This window comes from Cygnus olor, chromosome 8, assembly GCF_009769625.2.
Source record: "Cygnus olor isolate bCygOlo1 chromosome 8, bCygOlo1.pri.v2, whole genome shotgun sequence".
NCBI classification, from domain to species: Eukaryota; Metazoa; Chordata; class Aves; order Anseriformes; family Anatidae; genus Cygnus; species Cygnus olor.
Window position 1 is genome coordinate 31,709,402 of NC_049176.1, and position 23,035 is coordinate 31,732,436.

At 37.1% G+C, this 23,035-nt stretch overlaps 1 protein-coding gene across 1 annotated transcript in view; it reads left to right on the forward strand.

Annotated features, from left to right (window-relative positions):
- LRRC7 (leucine rich repeat containing 7) overlaps positions 1-23,035 on the forward strand; it is a 119,352-nt gene that overhangs the window by 18,327 nt on the left and 77,990 nt on the right. The window contains 5 exon segments of the mRNA XM_040564939.1: positions 8,248-8,450; positions 13,656-13,773; positions 14,672-14,750; positions 15,473-15,562; positions 18,202-18,258. Of these exon segments, the coding sequence (XP_040420873.1) occupies positions 8,248-8,450; positions 13,656-13,773; positions 14,672-14,750; positions 15,473-15,562; positions 18,202-18,258 (547 nt within the window).

Below are 23,035 nucleotides of genomic sequence, written 5' to 3' on the forward strand. Positions count from 1 at the left end.
GCAATGAATTGTTGAAATTCTGACAGTTCTTGTGCAATATCAAACTGAACAAAACTGGAATTTTCCATAAGGTTATACAAAAACCGTTTTTAGGGAGAATAGGATACAGTTTTAAAAAGAAAAAAAAAAAAACACTTTTTGCTTTCACTAAGCTGTCTTCTCTAGGTGCCATCAGTGCCTAAGGTTAAGTGCATCCATAAACATTTCCTGAGAAAATCTTGCTTATCAATTTCAAGGCAAGACCAATAGTAAACTTTCATTGATATCAATGAATATCTTTGTAGAAAAGGTACAGACTTGATCCTTTGTCACAGAGTGTTTAAAGTTCTGGTTATTCAAATTCATTGAAAATTTGCAAAATTAATTCTGCCTTAAATTTTACTTTTTTTTTTTTTGTTTTGTTTTGTTTTTTTGGAAAATCTCCCAAATCTCATGATGGTCAGTCAGAAATGAGGTCCCAGACCTCGAAAGATTCCCTGCTTTGACTCTCGAATACGCTGGGACCTCCAGCCTTCAGGGCCAATTCAGACACTCAGTCTTGTGCGAGCACCTTCGAGATGTGCGCGGTTCTCCTCTGCTGGGGCGTCTGGAGGGCGCTGCGCCCGTCCTCACGGGAGGCTGGGAAGGAGCGGTGTGCCTACTGCGTGCCACTGGAGAACCCCAGCATGAATTTCAGATGAAACTCACACTGAGTTTCCTACAAGACAGAGCTCAGGTGTCTGAGAGGTCTTTTCCATCCCAGATGGTTCTGTGATTCTGTGATGTGAACATGATAGAAGGGTGAGCAGCAGAGTTAAACACTAAAAGCTGGATGAAGGGGGCGCACAGCTTGTACATTCAGGTATAATTTTTCTGCAGTTTTTAAGAGATCTAAATTATTCATAGTGCTGTTTTTATAAATGAAAAGTTGTACTGCAAATTAAGAGGACTCTGAGTGCTTTGAAGATCCCTAATTATTTCAATGATTCAGATTGAAAGTGGACACAATGTAAATCTCCTAAAGAGCGCACACAATTAATTAAAGGAGGGAAGAGAAAAGAAAAGTGCATGTCTAGCCAGTGCTAGAGGAATATCAGTGAGAAAAGTCTGAAGGAAAAGTGAGGATTTTATTTATTTTTTTTAAATTCCAACCATATACTCAGCTTTGTTCCATTTCATATTCCTAGTCCCTATTATCAAATCTGTTTCAGCAGAGAAAATATAACGTGAAATTCTGACCTGTATGAATGGGAAAGCTCCCAACGTCCCCCTGGGGTCAGAGGAGAACCTTCCGTACTTCAGCAGCTGTAGAATCAGAAATCAGGCTAAATGCTTTTGTTTAGCAGAACAACTGCTTTATGGGATTTGAAAAGAAAAGCGGTACTACCATCTGCAAGGCGTGGTTGAAAGGAGGGAATGGCACCAGGAAAAGAAATAGTGGCCGAGGAATTTGGGCTCCAGCCTCCCCTTGCGATCAGCCAGCTGTGCTGTCAGGGTTTAAGCTGGCACTGTGAAGGTGAGGGGTACGGGGGTGGTCTGTAATGGGTGGCCCCTGTGGGGTTGCAGGGGGCTTGGCTCCCTGCCTCTGGTAGCCCAGGTGGGATGGGGTGCGGGGGCAGGCTCCTTGGGTATCGCAAGGAACTGTGCTCTGCTTCCATCTCCTCTGGTGGTGGTGACTTCTTGGAGAGCTAGAAAGGGGTGATGGAGACTGGGCCTGCTACAGAGGTTGACGTATTTGTGATTTCTAAGCTTGACAGTGTAACGCACTGCAGAGAACCAACATATTAGCATATTAATGTTGTTGATTATGCTGATAATAAGGGAAAGAAAAGGAACAGAAGAATCACCACTTATCTGTGATGTATGACAAAGAACTCAGTGAAGCGAATTGTCTGCTGTTTGAATATAATTAATATTTTCTGAACCCTCTGGCAAATGTTACCGTTATTACTCATTTCAGCCTTGTAATGCTCTCATTCACCATTCACACTTCTGTGTTCTTTATTCTCGGGATCTCTCAGTAACTTTCTAGCACTACCAGATTACTTAGACTCTGCAATTTCTTGCAGAGTTTTGTGAATGAAATTTCAACAGTGAGAACATTTTATGTTGATACTTTGTCAGGTAGTGTGGGCTGGTCCTACAGTCCTTATTATCCGTTGTTTTTCTTTCTGAATGTGGACTCGGATCACAGACCATGGCAGCGCACCAGGAACTGAGACCTCCCTGAGATAAGAAGTATATGAAGGGAGCGTTACATCAAACACTTGTTTGGAAGTAAAATAAATTCATCTCTAATATATATTGGAAAACAGAAAAAGAAAAAGTGGTTTATATAACCAGTTATAGAGGCAAGTTCTGGAGTTCTTTACAGTAACACTTTACTACCTCTTTTTTCATATATCTACTTGGCACTTTTGAAAAAGGTATCAGAAAACTATTGTTTGCTTCCAAAAATTTAAGTTCCCTTCAATGCTTTAAAATTATTATTATTAATGAAGATGTTCAAGATCTTAAAGAACCTGCATGTGTGGGGCAGATGCCCTGCAGCAGTGGTGTTAACACACAGTAGTCCTGGGGAACTTGCTCTAGAAGAGCCGGCTTAAGGCTGGGTGAAGAGAATCAGTGCTGGCTGATATCAGGCAAAGATGTGAATCCCACAGCTTTTTAAAATTGTCTTACCGGTGCTTTCTACCCTGTTTTGTTTACCACTGCTTTCTACCCTGTTTTTTTTCTTTTTAGCATGCGTATCAATTTGAAGTTTTGTAGGTCCAAGATGATCAAGAGAGCTCCTTTTATAATTGCAGTCAAATCTTTCAAATACTCAACTTGTAAATTCTTGGTTTAAATGGACTATTAACAAGAAATCTAGTGGCTTTCAAAGGCAATTTGAAACTAGTTTTCATGTTACAAATCTTTCAAATTGCTTGCCCAGTAATTGCCACTTGCAAGGTTTTTTAATGCTGTTAATGGTGAAGTAAAACATATTGAAGATACCATTTTGCACCATTTAGGATAAAACTAAACCAACTAGGTAAAAATATGTTCAGAGAAATTACTTTTATTTGCTGTTGTTTTTTTTTTTTAAGTGAACTTTGACTGACTTTTTGAGCAAAAAAGGAAAATGGTTCCTTCTGAAGGAGTGTAGGCCCACTGTAGCAGGAAAGGTTTCTGAGAATAAGAACAAAATTCTTCTATATTATATCTTGCGAAAAAACTTCTCTCCTACTCTTTCAAGACAACTGAAGTTTGTCGAGGTAGCTTGGTCCATCTTTAAATCAAAGTTTTGTGAGCCATACAACAATTTTCTTTGTTTATTTAGGTACAGAGAACTTCTCTCATGATTACCATGAAACAGGGATTAGTGGGTTTACTGCACAAAAGATCCATTAATTAATAAGAGATTAGATTTTATTCTAATTAATTTCCATAAAACTACTATTTTCCTTAGATTAGGAATTCGCTTTATAAGAGAATAAAATGAAGATAACGATAATGAGATGCTTGCTTAAGCTGATAAATAGCAGTTTATGTTTATGCTTCTTTCATAGTTTCTTTAATCTAATTCTAGAAAGGATGTACTTTTAAAAAAAGATTTTAGAAAATAGGCCATAACACTTTAAAGCTTTTGTGGGGGAAAAATGTTTGCTTTTCATTTTGTTATTCTGAATTGTTGAGTAATTGTGCATTATATTTTGTTATGAATGTAGTTGTTTAGAATTATTTATTAGTTAAGAAGATAATGAATTTCCTTAAGCAGAATTCCAAATAAATAAATAAATAAAAATAAAAGATGTACATGTCATCCTAGTTCTTCTGCGTTTGAAAAAATCTAACTGCTTGCACTGCCTTTGCAGAACAAAGACTTCATAGCTTTCCAAGTTGCTGAGGGTATCTACGTGTGGTCTGTTGAATATTGTTGAAAATTTAGTTTTCTTACATGTGCAACTGAATAGACAGCCTCATCCCTGAAATTTCTTGAATTTTGACTGTGATATAAATCTTTGATATTGTATAGGACTTAATATACAGCATGCGACTCATGCTGAACAATGACCTCAAATACTCAGCTATTACCAAATAAAATTTGGTCATGCTGAGCGATGACCAAAATACTCAGCTATTGAGAATCACATTTCTTTCACTGGTTTAAATGGGGATAAGTACTAAGCACTAGTATTTCTCTAAGGAAGTAGGAAGACTTTCTTTATCACTCACAGGCGTTAAGGAATTTTATGAAGCAGCAGTGTGTATGGTGACAACCTCCCAAATCCAGGAGTTTGGCTTCCTGTTGACTCTTCTTGACTTGGGTTGGGTTCCCAAAGACCTTAAGTAGCAATCCTCTTGTAGTAACTGTCAGAACAAAAGAAAAGCTTTGTGAAAATTATGAAGAACTAAAATGTAGGTAAGAAAAGTATAATTACCAAAGCTGGAATTAGTCTGGGGTAGAAATTAACAATACTGAAATTTATGAAGGGTTTAAAAGCCATTAGTCCTCAGGGCATGAAATGTTACTTCTTTCAGTTGTATCACAGGTCTTGTAATTCTATACTGATGCTTTCTGAAATGATTGCAAAGAACAGTGTGAAAGGGCCTTCCCCAGGGGACTTCTAGCAGGGTTTTCCAGCATTATTGTTTGTTTTAATTACAGAGGATATATAAAGGAGCAGACTATGGACACATGTAAAATCACTTCTCACCAAAATATATTAAATTTTGTGCTTTCCTCTGGTCATTCTTCCAGAATGTGTTCTGTAAGCACAGGTTTCTTTAATAAAGTTACTTCACACTACTTTTTGCTGCAAATTCTTAGCAATGCACCATAATTCTGGTTCAAGTACCTTCCTTATTCTAGTATTGATCTTTTCTTAAATAGAGATTTCTAGAGATTGCTGGTCTATCCAAATAGCAGTCTGTTTGTTTGTTTGTTTTCTGAAGATGACAGTTCCAATAGATAACCAAATAATCCCAACAAATTACTTTGACATAAAAATCATGTCTTATCCTAGCCTTTGAGGAAGACAATGTAATTAAATCACTCTTGTTTAGCGTTTGCATTTATTTTCTAATTTTTAAAAACAATTTTCTATCGAATAAGAAATTACAGAGATTTTTATGGACTATAATAATAGAAGTACTTTTGTTTGTATAAGCAAAAAAACCATATTTTTAAAAATGTTTTTGCTGTTGTAATTGCTATTCTTAGTACAGTTCTATCACTTCATCGCTATTTGTACATTTTCTAGCTGTTCCATTACATCGTTATTGTTCTGGGTTTCTATTAAAATGGAATGTGAGGTTTGTTTTATGAGTTTGCCTACAGTAGAGGAGAATAATGTAAAGCTAAATGCTTTGTAATGCCTATGGGAAGAATGTTTTTCTGAATAGTTTTTGAAGTACATGTCACTGTTCAATTGTTCATTATCTTCGAATGCCTTGAAAAGCTACAAATAATTTGATATTCCAAGGGCATCTATTTGTATTGTGTCATGGTCTGAAATATGCAGTCGCAAATGCTGCTTCCTATGCTTGAATACAAAGAGGCTGTGCGGCTTGATAGCTAATTTCATTTTTCTTGTGAAAGACTTATTCTGTGCCCAATACTTTTACAATTTTCATCTGTTTTGATCTTGTACACTCAAGTGAGCCATTTGGGATGATTTCTGGAACTGAAGACACGGTGCTGGTTGGTGTCAGCGGTCGTGCTGCACACCCTCTCTGGCCTGGCATGGATGCTGGCCATACTGGCAAGGTGGAGAAGGTGGATTGCTGTGAGGCCTCTGCACTGCCTTCCCTGCAGCCGTGACATCTGCTTGGTGCACAGAAATTGGCGAAACCCCTGATCTGAGAGGGAACTGGGTTAGAGGGGCAAGGGAGAGGGCAGGCACAGCGCAGGTGCCACCACTTGTGTGCAGTGTGCGTGCTGCCTCTCCTTCCTGGGAGCACTTCTGGGGTGGTGGGATTTCTCCTCCGGGACTGGGTCTGGAGCAGGGATTTGGGACTTTTCCTTCCCTGTGTGTTTGAAATCACCCAACAGATTTGAAGATGAAGAGGGAAATCAGAGGGAATACTAAAATAATCATTTCTTTATCACAGGAAATTATAAGTGCCAACCAAGAAACAGGATGTGCATGAAATGAAACAGGGGATCTGGTTCCTGGTGTGAGAAATTTAAATGAGGAATGTTTACAATTGAAGTTCACAGATAAAGCAAATTTGAGTGCCATGTTACATCCCAAAATTTTCACTTTTTTTTGTGTTCTTCAGTGGACTATACCACTGCTAGAACTCAAATAAAATGTTAAGATATTGTCATTTATTAGCTTATAAAGGAATTGCTTCTTTTTCTGTTCCTGTGAGTCTTCTACTTTTATATTTTCAGAAGTTTATGTATGCTTTATTATGAAAATGTTTTCATTGCATCAGCTGACTGTAATTAAGCTAAGTTCTATGTTATACAAGCAAACTTGGCATCGGGTCAAGCTAAATTACAAAATTACCTTTTTCTCTGTGTTAAGCTTTACCCTTAAGCCAAAACCAGCCAACAGAAATGTGTTGACACTGCCCAATGAATAACCAGCTGCACTCTGATTTCACTGCTGTTCTTCCAGTGCCTTGGTCTCCTTGAGAACATGAAAAAACAGTATTTTTTCTGGCAGTATTTGTATGCCTGTCTCCTTGGGATTGCTAGAGGCAGATTAAGAGCTAATAACATTTAAACAAGGAAATATAACATTTGAGTGTTTTACTTACCTTTGAAATAACAATGTATTACATGATATAAAATTCCTGGAGAACCACAAAAGGGGCATTATTTGACCAATGCTTTTTTTTTTCACGTTACGTTTCAGACAAATAATGGCTTAAGCAACAACATGAATTATCTATACTTACATGCAAATACAGCTCAGCTCAGTGAACAGGGAGTGGTCCAGGATCAGAAATGACTTGTTTCCCTTCAGTTATACTTACATGAAACTGGATTTCTTGCATTTGAGAAGGTGCTTTTTCTCGTAATTGATGAGAAGACAAAGGAGAGCACAAATTGACACTATGTGCTATAATTTGTGCTGTTTTAGCAAGAAATGTTGCGTGACTGTATTGTTTATCTCTATGGATTTTTTGCATGAATACATGGTTGCTTTTTCACTGGCATCCCATGAAAGAGGATCCCGATGAGCTTTGTTTTGCTTGGACAGATTTTGTACATTCTTTTCATAAATGTAACTGAAAACCTTGTAAGTGGTTTAAAAAATAGGAGATAAGGGTTTAGCCCTTCTTGGCTCTATGGTGATATGTTTCAGAACAGCCTGATTTATTTATAATCTGGTTAACATTACATCTCAAACAGATATTGACATTTTTAGAAGTTGAGACTCCTTGATGTGTATAAAATCTACTTATTGAGTGTTCTCTTAATTCAAAAGTAGTTATAATATTTTGCTAAAAAATACTAAGATGAAACTTACTCATAAGAATTAGATGTGCTTGTACAAATTGTGTGTGCAAGGAAAATCTGCAGAACTGACACCTAGATTTGAAGTTAGGGAACAGGCTGTGGTGAAATTTCCCAGCAGTGTGTTCTGCTGCAGAAAAATTAATGGGATTTCTGCTAAGTCACTTCCCTGAGCTTCCACAGCCTAAGATAGCAGGAGAGAAGCAGGAATGCCAGGTAAACAAATTGTTGGCTTTCTGTTATTGTAGTTTCGTAACCAATTAAGTTTCCATATTCTTTTCTTTATTTGTATGGTCAAAAAGACAAGGAATATACTCCACCAATAACTGTGGAAAGCCAAGGAATTCTGTTGATTTCAGAGAAATGAGGTACAATTGTGCATCTGTCACGGAGAATCAGAACCCAAACGACTATGACTGATTCACTTCACCAACTCACAGTCAAACCGAGCAAGGGATCAAAACACAGAGTGTGAAAGATGTCACTTTGTACTCTGTCTGGTGAATGTGTTCACACGTGTAGCATTTACACAGCTAATTTTCATCATTAAGGAAAGGAAGAATTGTGGATGGTCTTGGCTTGTTTTCTTTTACCCCAGTGTAGGGGAACAGACAACATACTGAGATTGCTTCTTGTGGTTGCACTGGCAAATCTCACTTTCCCGTGTTTTGTTGAAAAGTAGATTAAGACATGCAAATTACAGATACCCCTCAGGAAAAAAAAAATAGACTGCGATCTTGATAATAATTCTAAAGAGGGAGTTCCAAGCATATTGATAGTTTCAAAAAACTGTTTTTCCCCTTTCTTTTCAGTGCCCTGTTTGGAGATGACAACCAAAAGAAAAATTATTGGCCGCTTGGTGCCATGCCGGTGTTTTCGCGGTGAAGAGGAGATTGTCTCAGTGTTGGATTACTCTCACTGTGGCCTACAGCAGGTGCCAAAGGAGGTTTTTAACTTTGAACGGACGTTAGAGGAGCTTTATCTAGATGCCAATCAAATTGAAGAGCTACCCAAGGTAATCCGTGTACTTCCTGTAATACAGATGTTAAAATTTGTGTTCTTAAATGTATATTCAACATGTGCTTCAACTCTGAAATAGTTCTGGTTCGTGGACTGATTACCTGCTTGCCATGGGCAGAGTCAGGGCTATTAACTCTAGAGATTCAGTCACATTTTTACATTTTTTCTGCCTTCACTGAAGAGCCCAAACCACTGAGACACCATTCTTGCAGATGATGCTGCCATAGAGAGGAGCAGAGCCGCCTGCTTCTCCTTGCTTCATGAAATAAGAACAGGTGGCAGCCAATGAAGTTTTAAACTGGGAAACTGATAGTCATTTAGAAGAGTTTCTCACACAACGAATAATGAATATGACATTTGGTACCTTGGGAGACCAAGAGTACACTAATATATGGGGCAGATGGTCTCACATTTGGATCATCAGCAGCGCTGCTTTTAAAAGCAAACTCTTTGTCAGGATAAGCTGTTTATCCTTGTGGGAGAAAGGCTAGCACTTTCTGACTAATATTTTTGTAACTGTAAATGAGGTCCTGCAATGAGGTTACTTCAGTTATCCTTTCTGTGTAGAACTTCTCTTACAGAATCTTTAAATTTGGTCTTCTATTGATTAATATCTACTGTAAGGAATTAAAAGTTAGTGTAATTTAAGTGTTCTGGAAACAAAAGAGGGCAAGGTAGTAGAAAAAACAATTAATAGTAGGTGCAAGCTACATAATGAGGCATGAAGTAATGTAATCCATTCCTTAATTGAATTTTTCTCAACAATAATGAAAGATGCTTACAAGTCTTTTAATTAAACATTGTTCAACTGTAATCCATTCTTCATCATCTCCCAACATGTTTCTTACTTACACTGCAGAGAGATTTTATATAAATTCTATTTACAAATGTAGAAAACGTTCTTTTTCCATTACATGGAGTTCCTATATTCAGATATGATACTTCGTTACTGAAGATTACTCTCACTCAGTCAAGAAATTATTTAAAGATGATAAGACAGGGTAGCTATAATCTTCAGCTGTCACAGAAAAATGATATGGAGAACTGCCTTATCTCTCCTCCTACTAGAAAAGACAGCAGAGAAACAGATATTTTTTCTGTCCCCATAAATATAAAATGGTTGTGGTTGAGATCATTTCACTGTTAATGAATACCTTCAGGACTATTTTTCTCTTAATAAAAACATATGGTTAATCTTGTATATTTTAATTATGCTACTGAAGAATCATACTGAAGAATATTTAAAGTCTCTAATTTAGCCAGGGATTTTTGATATATTTGTCTTGGGTTTCTTGAAAGCATGCATCACCATGGTATTTAAAGAAAATTGCAGTGCAGAATGCAAGACAAATATATCAGGACATATAAAAAGAGCAATATGCTGTAATTGTATATGAATAAACTGAGGCCTAAGGTAAAGGGTCCAAAATCATGAAATTGGATTGAAGGTGGTAGTGTCAATCAGACCTGAAATGTGCATGCTAATGAAACCTTTACATTGCATTGTGGTATCATCTATTCTGTATGTGTTATTTGTGAAACAAAACAGCAGATAAATACATACTTTGGAGAGATTTAAATGAATAGGACTCTATTTTTATTTCATTTTTCATTGTTTTTTAAATAACTTGAAGCAAATACCAGGTATTGAAAAAATCCTTTTGATCAGTCTGGAGCTTGGGTAAATACATCATTAACAGTCTTGGTCTTGTATAAATATTAGAAGATAAATGGGAGCATTAGTTTGCTTGCTTAATACCATTCATAATTTTTGTCTTAAGCCTTTATTAATCATTACCATAAACTAAACAGTCTAAATAATTTCTTTCTCAAATTTTGTGCTTCAAATACTTTTTGCTATGTATTTAAGCTCTTTCCACTGCTTAATTAATATTCTAGGTGACAAAATGACATTTTTTTCTTAAAATGGCTCTATATTACCTAACATTAATTTTTGTATTGTGTGTTGTGATCTACTGTAGCAGAACTTTCCTCTCCCTGTAAACATGAATTCAAAAAACTGCTTCCAGGGAAAATTTGTCAGTTTTTTGTTATTTACCAAATGTTATATACCTCTGAAGTTACTCACAGTGTACTTTTCAAGTTTTCTGTCATCAGACCACTTAATCTTGTTTAAAAGTTTCTTGAAATAAGCACAGGTATAAACCCTATTAAATCATTATATACCTTAGTTTACTTTCACTGTTACCTGATACTCTAATAAATTCTTTAGCATTAAACTCATATATCAAAATAATTCTGCCTATTGTTTTTTTGAAATTTTACCCTATATTTTGTGTATCATAATTATGCTTTTTTTTTTTTGCTGTCCACTAGAACTGGATTTCTAGCTCCTATTTTTTTGCTCCTCCCCTCCCCTTTTTCTTTTTCATGATTTATAGTATTGTTCTGTAATCTTAATCTCTATTTTCCCCTAAACCTAGCCAAGACTTTTATTTTACTTGACTTTGACTTCATTATCATGAGCTGCTGCTGCAAGTGTGTCCCTATTTGCACGAGTCAAATGAATCAATGACTAATAAAAAAAGAAAACCGATTTTGATGCAGGTGGAGTTGCTGGCAATCAGTATATAGAAAAGCACGAATGAGATGAAAATTCTTCCCTGCAGCTTTTCGCTATAGATATAAAGCAAAATCTTTACCAGCATTTAATGGACAAAATTAATGTAATTAAAATAAATATGTTGGTAAAATAGGTATTAGTAACGCTGAATATGCTACTGAAGTTAGAGGCTACAACTTAATGCTTAATTGTCTCACTGAGGACTTAAGATATGCAGGGAAATATCCCATTGTTATAACTCAAATCATAGCAGTGTTAACACCGCTTGGTTTCCAGTCTAAAAGGAATAAAAGTAGAACATGGGCATACAGTCTGATGATTACATCAAGCTATCCTGATGGCATGGCAAGGCCATAAAGCACTAGAAATTGACAAGGACATCTTTTGAAAACCCACTGCCTAAAAAAAAAGTGAGGAATTGTGGGTCTGCATACCTGTATTCACACCCTTGTATTATTGCTGATACAATAGCACACCACAGTATTTCTCCAGAGGGAATATTTTTTCCTAATGGAAACTAGTTTTATTGGATGTCTTTATTCTCCAGTTCAAAAGCCTTGTGTTTCTTCAGTTATTGTCAAGTTCCAAGCCTTCCTTGTCTTTTAAGATAAGACCCCAGCACAATGGCTGGGATGGGCACCGGGCATTTCATTCTGCAGGCCTAACAGCGTGTGTGTGTGTTCCCGAATTCGGCAGGTCCTCTGTGCTGCACATTGCTGGGGTCTACAGCTGTCCTAGTGCAGCAATCTGGCTAGAAACATCAAGAGCAAACACTAGAGCCTACTGCTCACCTTACTTTTCAGTCCAAAATGCTTGAAGAAAGCTTAAAGAAAAAGTAGGTACTCTCAGATGCGCTGCAGAGGAACTCCTCATCCTCTAGCGGGAGGTTTCTCTTATCAAGGCTGTCTGCAGGCAGCGACGTGTCACCCCGTTTTGCTTCCCAGGTGTGCAGTAATTGCTCAGGCTGCTCTGGCACATCAGACTGGGAAGCATGGAAGTGTTCCCCAGCATGGAAGTAGCTCTCCTGTCGTCCCTCAGGGCTGTCACCGTGCGCCGCACGGCCTGCTGCTGGCGCCAGCTGCTGGGCTGCGGGGGGCTGCGGCGCGGTCTCAGGAATGAACAAGTGCATTTCGTGTGAGAAATCGTGGTTCTTACGTGGATTTCGTGGGATCAGAAAAGCAGAACTGTCAATACAAAGGCACGTCGAAAGGTGTTATTCAATCGAAAGGCCCTTTCATGCCCGGTGCCAGGTTGTGGTGTAGGACTTCTTGTTTTGAGCCTTGTTTGTTCTCGTGGTTCCCCTTCGTGTGTCCCTTGGATTTCTGCAAATAGATTGTCTTGAAGAAAAAGCAGGGGCTTTTCTTTTTAAAGGATTGTAATAGAAAGTTACTGCAGAAAAAAATGAAGTTTCAAAATGATTTAGAATTTACTTAGAGTGAAGTACCAGGCTGGCATTTGCACACCATTTGTGTGTTAATTTTCTCCCCTCCAGATACTTGGCTGAGCCATATCTAGGCAATCAAATTGTTATGCATTCTCAGATAGCCTGTAGATGAGTACTTATTCTGATACAGAAGTCTGAAGGAAAGACTAAATCTCTTACAAACGTAGCACTGCCATTTGAAGAACACTTCCGAGATGCCTGCAAAGGGAATTGAACTGCCTGGTGCCTGTTGGTGAACTCGTATCTGCAGCGTGTCCTGGAGGAGCGCTGAGGAACTCAGCAGAGGCCACTTCTGCAGCCGGCGGGCATGGAGCGGGCTCATTCAGCAGCTCCTTGTGCAGCCCAGCCCGGCATTTATTTCTGCTTTATCTAAAAAATACACCTTGCCCACTCTTTGTCTAAGGCAGCAATAACCTTGCGATGCGAAGCACCTAAATGTGAAATAGTTTTCCATGGCTATTTTCACTTCAGATGAGTTTTATTAATTTGTACAAGTGTGTTGTGCTGTATGATAATTTTTGAGGGAAGCAGGTATGTTAAATAGGTGCTTTCAGTAGGATTTATTGATTACTTTAGGTTGAAAGGAAAATTTTTTTGTCACAGTGGAAATTCTGACACTATAAAAATTGGATTAGCAATTAGAATTAAAAATTAGAACCATATCCTCAATTTGGGGTGGGGGCATGGGGATTTACAGATTTACAGAACATCATTTTGATAATGACAAAATATTTTGTTTCTTGAAGATAGCAAATTTTGTCTGCATGCACTCAAAATATTTTAAAATTTATCATGCAATTGTTTTAAAAACAAAAAAAAATAGCACAAGCCACAAAAAAAATCATTTTTTATCACACCTATGAAATATCATTTTCCTTCAAAATGTTGATTGCAATGACTGTACAGTTTTTAACAGAAAGCTTCACAGGTTTTGAATATTTCTGCTACCAAATACTATTCTGGTAGTTCTTTTCAACCACGTGTAAGCTGTGTTTGTGATACTGAACAGCCTTTGGAATGTCTTCTCAAATAATGGCTTTTCAAAATATTATTGTATTTTTGAATTCTTATGTAATAAAAGCAGTTTTGTGGTATTTGTTACTTTAGTATTTAAATAATGATCCCAAACTGTTTTTTCGTGAAACTCTGTAAAGTATCTTTTTATGTTACAGCAACTGTTCAACTGTCAAGCTTTACGCAAACTGAGTATACCTGACAATGACCTTTCCAGTCTGCCAACCACTATTGCTAGCTTAGTTAATCTCAGAGAACTTGATATCAGTAAAAATGGTAAGAGATCAAAAGGATAAGTATTTTAAAGATTTGTAATGAATAAATGAACAACAATAAGGAAATTTTGACTCCTATCAGATTCCTATCTAGAAAACTTGCTCTTTTTCTGGATCATGTTCTGTGTTCTTATCTGGCACTTGACAAGTCTGGGCAGATATCTACCTTGTTTATTTTCCTTTAAAAAAAATAGAGGTCTTTCTAGTATAGTAAACCATGACAAATTGTGACTGATAAGCATTAAAAATAGGAGTAGGGGACCATTTTCATTGCACTTATGAACCATTCCACTTTCCAAAGTGGCTTGGTACTTAGTGAGCTCTTGTGGACCAGGTTTGCTAGTGTATGTAAGCATATAAGGCTGCAGATAAACAGCTACCTGGATTTATATAGCCAGTGACTGATTTGCTGACATGCATTTCCAAAATAGATATTTACATATTTACATGGTTAAAAACATTTGCATGTCTGAACTTAAGTGTTTTTGTTTTGAAAATTAGACTTAGGCACTCTTGGAAATTTTGAAGCATTTATTATCAATATAATCCTAGAGACTCTCAGAATTATATATGTGGACTCCAGAGAAGGTGGGGGGGCAAAAAAAGAAAAAGATGAGCAGCTGGGAAAGAAATGAAAGGCACAAATATCAGTACAAATGATGTCACTCTAACTCTAGAAGATTACATAAACCAAGTATTAACACAGTATTTTTAGTACAGGGTATATTGGCTGTTGCGGTACACTTATTTACTGCTTAAATATCTTTTAGAGTGTAATACTAGAATATTTATTTTCCTGTTATAGCTTAAGTCTGATTTGAAAATGTCAAAAGAACTCATTTATGAAACAAGTTGAACAGTTTTCATGTGTGTATAATAATACTTTCAATATTTTTTAGGAATTCAAGACTTTCCAGAAAATATTAAATGTTGTAAGTGTTTAACAATTATTGAAGCCAGTGTCAATCCAGTATCTAAGTGAGTATCAGTAGCTTGTGTTTGTATACTGCAAGTGCAGAAAATGTATGCAAAGTGAACTGAAATTTAAAGACCCAGTGTCAAGTTAATTTGCAGAATTAATCTACATTTTTTTTAAATTGTTTGAAATCCAAGATGATGTACCTATGAAAAGATCTCTGTGCTCTGTAACAAACGTGTTCCTCCACACAGTGAAGAAAGCATTGGCAAAGCAGTCTGTGCGGTGCAGCCTTTAAACACGGGGTTGGCAATTGATGTGTTTGGGAAGTAAGCCGTGCTGCATCCTCACTTCCCATAATTTCTTGCTTGGGACTTTAGCAGTCCTTTTTCTTGCCAAAAACTTGTGATAGTAACCACAATCAATCTCTTTCGTAATCTCATGATTTACAAAATGGAGTGAAGGAAATGAAAGGATGAAACTTTAAATATTTAAAAAAACAAGCAAGAAAGAAAACACCTTTGGCTTAAAAGCCTCAGCTAGGAATGTAGAAAAGGCTGATATAACTTGAATGTGCAAAGTATTTGAATTTGATGTGGTTATAGCAATGTGGAAAAGATGAGAACAGTCAAAAATGTCTGTAAAAAGTTGCTCAGTAAGTTTTTGATAATTTGAGTAGAAAAAGAAGGTGAGAGAGAAAGTCATCTTTCTCTTTCTAAATATACATTGTTATTGTTTCCATAGCAACTTCAGTGTGAGCACTAAGCCTCTAACTGTTTTTTAGGCTGCCAGATGGCTTTACACAACTTCTAAATTTGACCCAGCTCTATCTAAATGATGCCTTTTTGGAGTTTCTTCCTGCTAACTTTGGAAGGTAAGAATTAGTCATCAAAGCACATTGCTCTTTCGTATGAACTCACTTGAGGCTTTAAGGGACCATTTAAAAACTGTATTTATTTTATTTTTATTTTTTTTTAAACAGCAGAAGGTATAGATTTTTGCTCTTCAGCCCTATTTTGATGAATGATTGTTGTTGGAGAAAATTTTATGTCAGCAAGAATTTTATGATGAAGTGAAGCACCTCGCTGGTTTAGGGAAAAAGTAGAGAGAAATAGAAATTGGAGAAGAGGCCTGTCCTTGATCAAATGTGTTATTAAATTGTGGGAAGGGCAGAAAATAACAATATGGTCTGTACCTACTGAAAAATGAACAGAAAGAATGTCGTGAGTCAGAAAGGTAGATAAGGAATGACCGAGCATGGTGGCGCAACCAGAGCAAAAATATAAAAGGAAGAACAAGGGAGAAGGTTCAAAAGACAGCAGAGCAGAAGGAATATGGAATGAGAGTAAAAATAAATACAGTAGAAACTGAGCCAAAAAGTGTTAGGTAAGGATGAAGCAAAGGGGGCAGAAAAAGCAAAGTTAAGACAATTTGACGTGTCCATTTAAGAGTGGATCCTTCCACTGCTCGAGTCTGGATGAAGCACGAAGTTTGTCCCTCCTCCGTTACACTGCTAAGGGAACGGGAATGGGCAGCCTTTCTGCCCTCTGGCTGTCCAGTTGCGTAACGAAACTTCCAGTTTGGTATACTATATTGTCCAGAAGACAGGGTTAAGGGACAAAATGTATGCTTTAACAAAATTCATGTAGTAGTAGTTTTTTACTGGTCCACCTAGCTACCCACATGTGTATTTCACTGTTCCCCTGGGAATATCATCACAGCACTCCAAAATTAACACTGAAGTGACATAATTTGTGTTGGAAATGACATTGGTATGCTCAGGCACTGAGCAATGGAATGTGCTACTTTATTGGCATTTGTTTGGTGACCTGGGCTGACCCAGGGCTCAGGCTAGGTGTTATACTGGAGTAGAAAATGCCTAGTTGAAGATGAGTGTTTAGAGTGTCAGAGTAAATCTGAAGACTGCTTTTGCAGTTCACAATCAGACAACACGTACAAATGTCAAGGAAAAATAAATGCATGAAACACCCCTGCAATTTATCAGATGTGTAGTGTTTCTGTTCATGGTAAATTTATATTCATTATTCTCTTCTGTAGCTTTGCTGGTACTTTGTCTAGTAATCATTGATGCTTAAGGACATTTCTAGTATTCTAAATCTCTTAGCAGAAAGCACTTTTTTTTACAAATGCAGATTTTATCTAAATGAAATGACACTAGTTCCAGGTGTGGTTGTTATTCCATTATGACTATGCTGCTCCTATATCATCTATTCGGTATCCTGCCTTTACAAATCCTTGTCATGTTGCTGAAGCTTCCAACATTAGTGTACAGAAATTGCACTGTTTTTTTTTTTTTTAATAACCACACGTGGCTCTTTAACTGTATCTCTTTTATTGCTCTTCTCCAAATTTTAGTGCTTTCTTTATCTCCTCTGCTACAGAAAAAGTCAGTTAATCTCTTATAGTCTCATTTAGCTATGTGAATAAAGTCAGGAATGGAGCCTTCCTGAGCATCACATAAACATCTCTCCACATTTCTCATTTAAAGGCGTTCCCTTAAGCCCTGGTTAAGTGCAAATGTAGGATTTAAAATGTTTTCTGCTTTGTTTGGAAAGAAAAAGGGAAAAACATAGCTTTCTAGAAAAGCATATTATTGGGAAGACTGGGGTTTAAGAAAGAGAAAACTGGTATTGTGCTCAACAGAGAACTATTTAAAGCTTTGTTGTATTTTTTTTTTTAACTTTCCTCACATACAAATATATACTTATGGCGCTAAAGGACCTGCACTTTAGAGTAAAATAAAAGGCAATATTAATGGAGTTGTTGAAATTCCCCATAAAGTTCCTCAATAAACTTTCCTGACATTTAGAAATGATGTTATGAGCCTAAAATCGTACATGGTGTGACTCTGATGTGACATCTCAGTTTAGAAATGACACAGTTACAAACTAGTTTTGCAAAAGCAGTTGATTTCACATGGCTTAAATAATGCCAATTAGAGTTTGCAAAATGACATGGAATTGTGAAGTACTGTTGTATGTAGGTTCTAATTCACGCCAACTCTTAGGCGTATGTCCTACTTCTGCATAAAGTACAGTAAGTTAAATGGAGATCTGTTCTGTAGTATTAGTCTGCCTGTGTGGAGGTATAGAAGTCAAAGCTAAAAGATGCAAAAGACAGTTGTGAACTGAATAGCAGGTTTTTATCCTTTCATAGATTTGGAAATGTTTGAAAGTAATTAACTTTTCCTCTGTTTGCCTTGTTTGAATTATCAGTAAAAATAGTTTAGAGTTGTTATGAAAAACTGAGGTATGACAGTTCTTCAGAACAGTCCAGATAAGAACATAAAAGCAAAATTACGTACATATGAAGCTATTTGTTTCTGAATGCATTTTATTTTATATTCAATCCATCAATAGCTAGACGTCTTATTGTTATGCATTAAGCAGATCCATTTTTTTGTTATTGTTGAACTAAGTAGTTTCAAATCATTCTTATGGATTTCTGAACTAATTCATAGAATGAACTAATTTTTTTCTATTATGTTCCTAGACTTGTCAAATTGAGAATTTTGGAGTTAAGGGAGAATCACTTGAAAACTCTACCAAAGTAAGTGATTGAATATTTATGTAACTTTCAGTTGAAATTTCCAAAAGTGCAAAATAATTTCATTTGTAGCAATACAACGGTGCTGTTTGTGTTCAGTTATTTTTTCTACTGTTAAAAGAAATTCTACTGAAGGTTTTTAGCAAAAAGTAAGCATATAATGGAAGATGGAGACTGGCACAGTAGCTGACTGTAACTCCATACCCCAACTCTACAGTGTAACGTTTTAAAGTATTAAATGTAAACAGAATTGAGAAACAAAATATGGGATAACCCTGGCCAGTGATTATGTGACAGTATTTTCCTCATCAACAAGTAATCTGATTTGTTGGAAACATTTTCGGTATAACCTCAGTAGAACAATCTCCCCATATGATCCGTACAGATGTTAAGTGTATTTGGTCATTTACAATACTATTTAGAAACTTGTAACATCAGAATATTGAAGAAATGTCGAATTTGGTACCATTTCTTGAATTATTTACAAAAAAAGAAAAAAGTATGTCTCCAGGCTTTACTATCATTTGACCAACATTTAAATGCTATTTTGAAAAGGAAATAGTAAAAAAAAAAAAGAAAAATAAAATTGAGGGTTCCCAATCTGAATATAGGAAGTACCACTGCATAAAGCAGGGAGTACATTTTTACAGTCAGACCAACATTATATAAATGTTTTATGTGACAGGGATCCTTACCAATGAAAAAATATCCATGGATATGGGAATTGTTCTAAATGGAGGTCATATGTCCCCATTATAAGTGAGAGTTATAATGATGGTGAATCGACTGTATTTATGCAACTTTGCTGATACAAAATTGATTGTTATTTAATTCATTTAAAAAGGGCACTTTGTTCAGCAACCACGCGTTTACTAAAACCTGATGTACAGGCATTTTACACCTATATGGGATATAATGATGTTTTCACTACTTCCTGTGGGCATTTAACTAAAGGCAAAACACTTTTCTTTTTTAAAGGAAAGCTATTTTTTATGTTAAAGGATATATTCCCAATATCATTGGAAAACACTTTTTTTTTTTTTTTTTTTTCCTGTGAAGCCCCTTCAGTCTGCTCCCAAAGGGTGTATCTGCATTTAAAAATAAGACCTGGTGGGAGGGCACATCCGTAGCCTTTGAGGCCTTTAACATCGGAAATGCCATACATACGCTGCAGTGTATGCATGTTATGTAGGCCAGCTCCGAAACCGGTCTCATTTAGAAGGGAAGTCTCTGCGCACAGAAGGTACTTGTGAGATTAAATGGATTGTGTGTGTGCTAGGATTGAAGAATTGGAATTCCACAATAGAATAATTTTAATCAAATGGAATATTTTGATACTTCTGGTCTAATGATAATCCTAATGACGGTGATACATTTTCACTGAGGTCAATGGCAGCAAGGTTAGACTTGTGTGTACTTACTACTGATAAAAATGATCAGTGCTCTGTTACTTCTGTGATACATGGTGCTTACCAGGCAATTGTCAAGTTCGGCATGTGTTTGGAAGACCTCCTACCTAAGGGTAGTAGCCTCTGGTTTCAGCAGCACTAGGTTTGCTAAGGTGGCTAAGCGTGACTTTTCCCCCTGCGTGATTCTGACAGTAAGGAAATTCCTTGACTCCTGTAACCAAGGGAAACATTATTTGCAGGTGTGTTTGTTCTCTGCTCCGCGCTGTGGCAGAAGGCTTTGCTGTATACTACTGAGAGTGGAAATAAAAGCTTTTGCTTGTGCAAATGCTGTCCTTAAAACTGTTGGTGAAATAGCTGTATTAAAAATAAAGTAAGAGGGAAGAAAGATGGCAAGGTCGTTTTTGCATGAGCTGAGACAAAAATGAGAGATCTATGTATTTCTGGACTTTTTTGTCCTCCGGAGCAATTTTCTCTGCAAGCAAAAAACAAAACAAAACAGACAAACAAAAAGATGTAGTGTAATAGATGGGCAAAAGTTAACGCCTGTGACGGAGTACTAATGTAGAGGATACACACCCCGCTTCCTAGAGCAGTGAATTTGCCCTCTTTCACACAAAGACATACCTGTCGGGCTATAGTTGCTGATCCCGGCACTGGAGTGGGCCTGGGAAGGCCGGGACTGGGCTGGAGGCTGCGGAGGAGCGGCAAGGCTGAGGCTGAGCACAAGTGCCTGCACCCGGCAGGCAGAGCTGGTGCACCAATGCTGATGTTTGGGCTGTACAGGGAAACCAGTAAGGCTTCCAAATTCGGCACCGGGCTTGCATGACAGTAATTGTGACAAGAACACTGTGCCTGTGAGAGAACAACCTGCAGTTAGGAACACAAATGCAGTAATGTAAAGCGGAATGCATTTTACGCTCTAGTGATAAACTAGGTGAATGGAGGTCTTTTGGCTAGGCGCTTGAAGGCTTTCTTTCTTATCCTACAGTTTATTTGATGTACTGTGGATAAGGTAATCTAATTATGCTGGTAGTTTGTTCAGTAAGAGTAATGTAAGATGATGTAAGAGTAGACCTGAAAAGGAAGGTAAATAAAAATTTTAATAGTGTACTTTGGCTTTTAAGTAGTTTTGAAGTGTACTGTAAGACCATTTCAAGTAACTTCTGCTCAGAACTGTTACCATGCTCAGTGCAACTTAGGAAACGTGGAACAAAAAGTTATCAAAAAGCAGATCATGTTCTTTCACCTGTTCTGTGCTGTCAGATATATGCATATAAAGAATTTTTAAAGGAATGTTTAGCATTTTGGCATAAATAGCAATTAAATGTGCTTTGTGTTTACCATAGCTCTATTTTTGCTACTCAGTCAACGGGTCAAGACTGTTGTAAAATGCATCCATAGTAACTGAATGCAGAATGTTCAAAAATTATTTACAAAATCCTCAGATTAAGTAAATACTAATGATCACTGGCTGAAAGGTAGCTCTCTAACCAGAGCTTAGATCTCAAAAATGTCAATCTTTAACACATCTTGCATTAAAAAATGAGAGCTCTCATTTGACTGTTGAATTTGTCAACATAATTTTACAGCACTTAAAACAGATCTAAACATATCACTGTATTCCCCAGCATTTCCCTGATAGGAAATTAGTGAAGCATTATTCATAAAACGTTTTGAAAAGTTTTCTGATTTCTTCTGACAAGCATACCAAACATTTAAAACAACCTTGTCTTGCTGTATCATAGTGGTCTGGAGATGTACCTTAGTTTTCAAATGAACGTGCTGCAGGATGTTGCTGTATTCTGTCAGCAGTACTTTTTCTTCAGAAAATCCTCTTAGGTTTACTGCTACTTTTATATACTGAAAATAGTTTGATTAAAGATTGTTATGGATATCTATTTCCAAGAGCTTTGGGGAAATTAGAAGTGTTTGGAAATCTCTAGCCAATATTGCAAATATTTTATTAAGCATTAATTTGTGCAACAAAACCAGAAAAAATGTGTTTTCTTCTCTTTTAATTTCTGTTAATTTTCTGGAGCATTTGTGATATTCTGACTAAGTTTCCTAAGCCTGAACTATGTTACCACCTTGATCACAAGGCCCTCTTTGGCTTGAAGAATCGAGCAATATAATTTATATTATTCTGTTTGGATAAAAGTCTACTTGATCTTTAGTCGCTGTAGCGACATGTAATATCACAGTGTAATAGCTCAGGGTGATGTTTAATAGACCGCAGCTCCCAATAGCTGTGTAGCATTCTGTTCTGTAATGCTACCCTACTGAATATGTATTTGGAGCTAGAGGCAAGGCTTTCAATTGCCAGTGATGTTTTCAGGCATTTTGCACCCAAACGGAAGCAATTAAATTCAGTGGAGAGATTCCTGTTAGCTTCAATGGGTTTTGAATGAGGCAATTTGTGCCTCAGTGTTTAATTATTCTGTGTTTGAGTTATTTCTCAGAGTGGAGGGATGTAATTCCCAGTTTTCTATCCTGCTGAATAATGCTCTGGTTCAACCTGGATGGGAAGATATGGGAGAACAGGAGGCTGCCAAGGGAGAGCCACTTGGAGAACTGCGGTAGGAGACCTCCAGAGTCCCACAGGTGCCTACAAGGACCTATCTCGCCCTCAGTCCTGTCTGTGGCAGTGGTTGACACTCACCTGGCAAGGCCTGAAAAACTTGGTTACTGAAAACCTCTTTTCATTAACATCCTTTTCTGAGTCATTTACTAACAACTTCAGCAGCGTGTGCCCCAGCCCAGAGCCTGACTTCTGTTGGCAGCTCCTCCTCCTACACCCACTCATTTAATTTTATTTTTTTCCAATCTGCAGCCATTTATTTACTTGCACGAAGACCTTCTCTCATCACATAGATGCTTAGGTTAAGAATTTCCAGTTTGGTAGACTATATTGTCCAATCTCTTGTACTCTTGACTCTTTCAAATGGCTCCAGGAGGTTTCTGAGTCACCCCCTCTCATCAGAAAAACTGTTGATTTTTTTCCAGTGTGTCATATTTCTCTTTACTTTGTTATTTCCCTTACGTTATTGTTTAGAACATTTTCTGTTAATTTGTCTGGTACAGATGCCAGCCAGTGATATGTGGTTTCCTAGACTTATCCTGGAGTAATTCAAAAGCTGTTGTGCCAGTAGTTATACACTTCCCAGTCATCTAGCACTGAAGCACTGTATGAGAGGTTTTGTGTGTCATACGTGCATATTGTTAGAGCTTTTTACCTGAGTACCATTTCATCTCAGCAATTTTGCGCTGTTCATTTGGTTTGCTTTATTGAGACTTCTGCTTAAGACAAATCCCCCAGTTGATTCTCTGTGGGTAAGCACTGCAGCATGGGAGCCTGCCCAAGCTCTGAATAC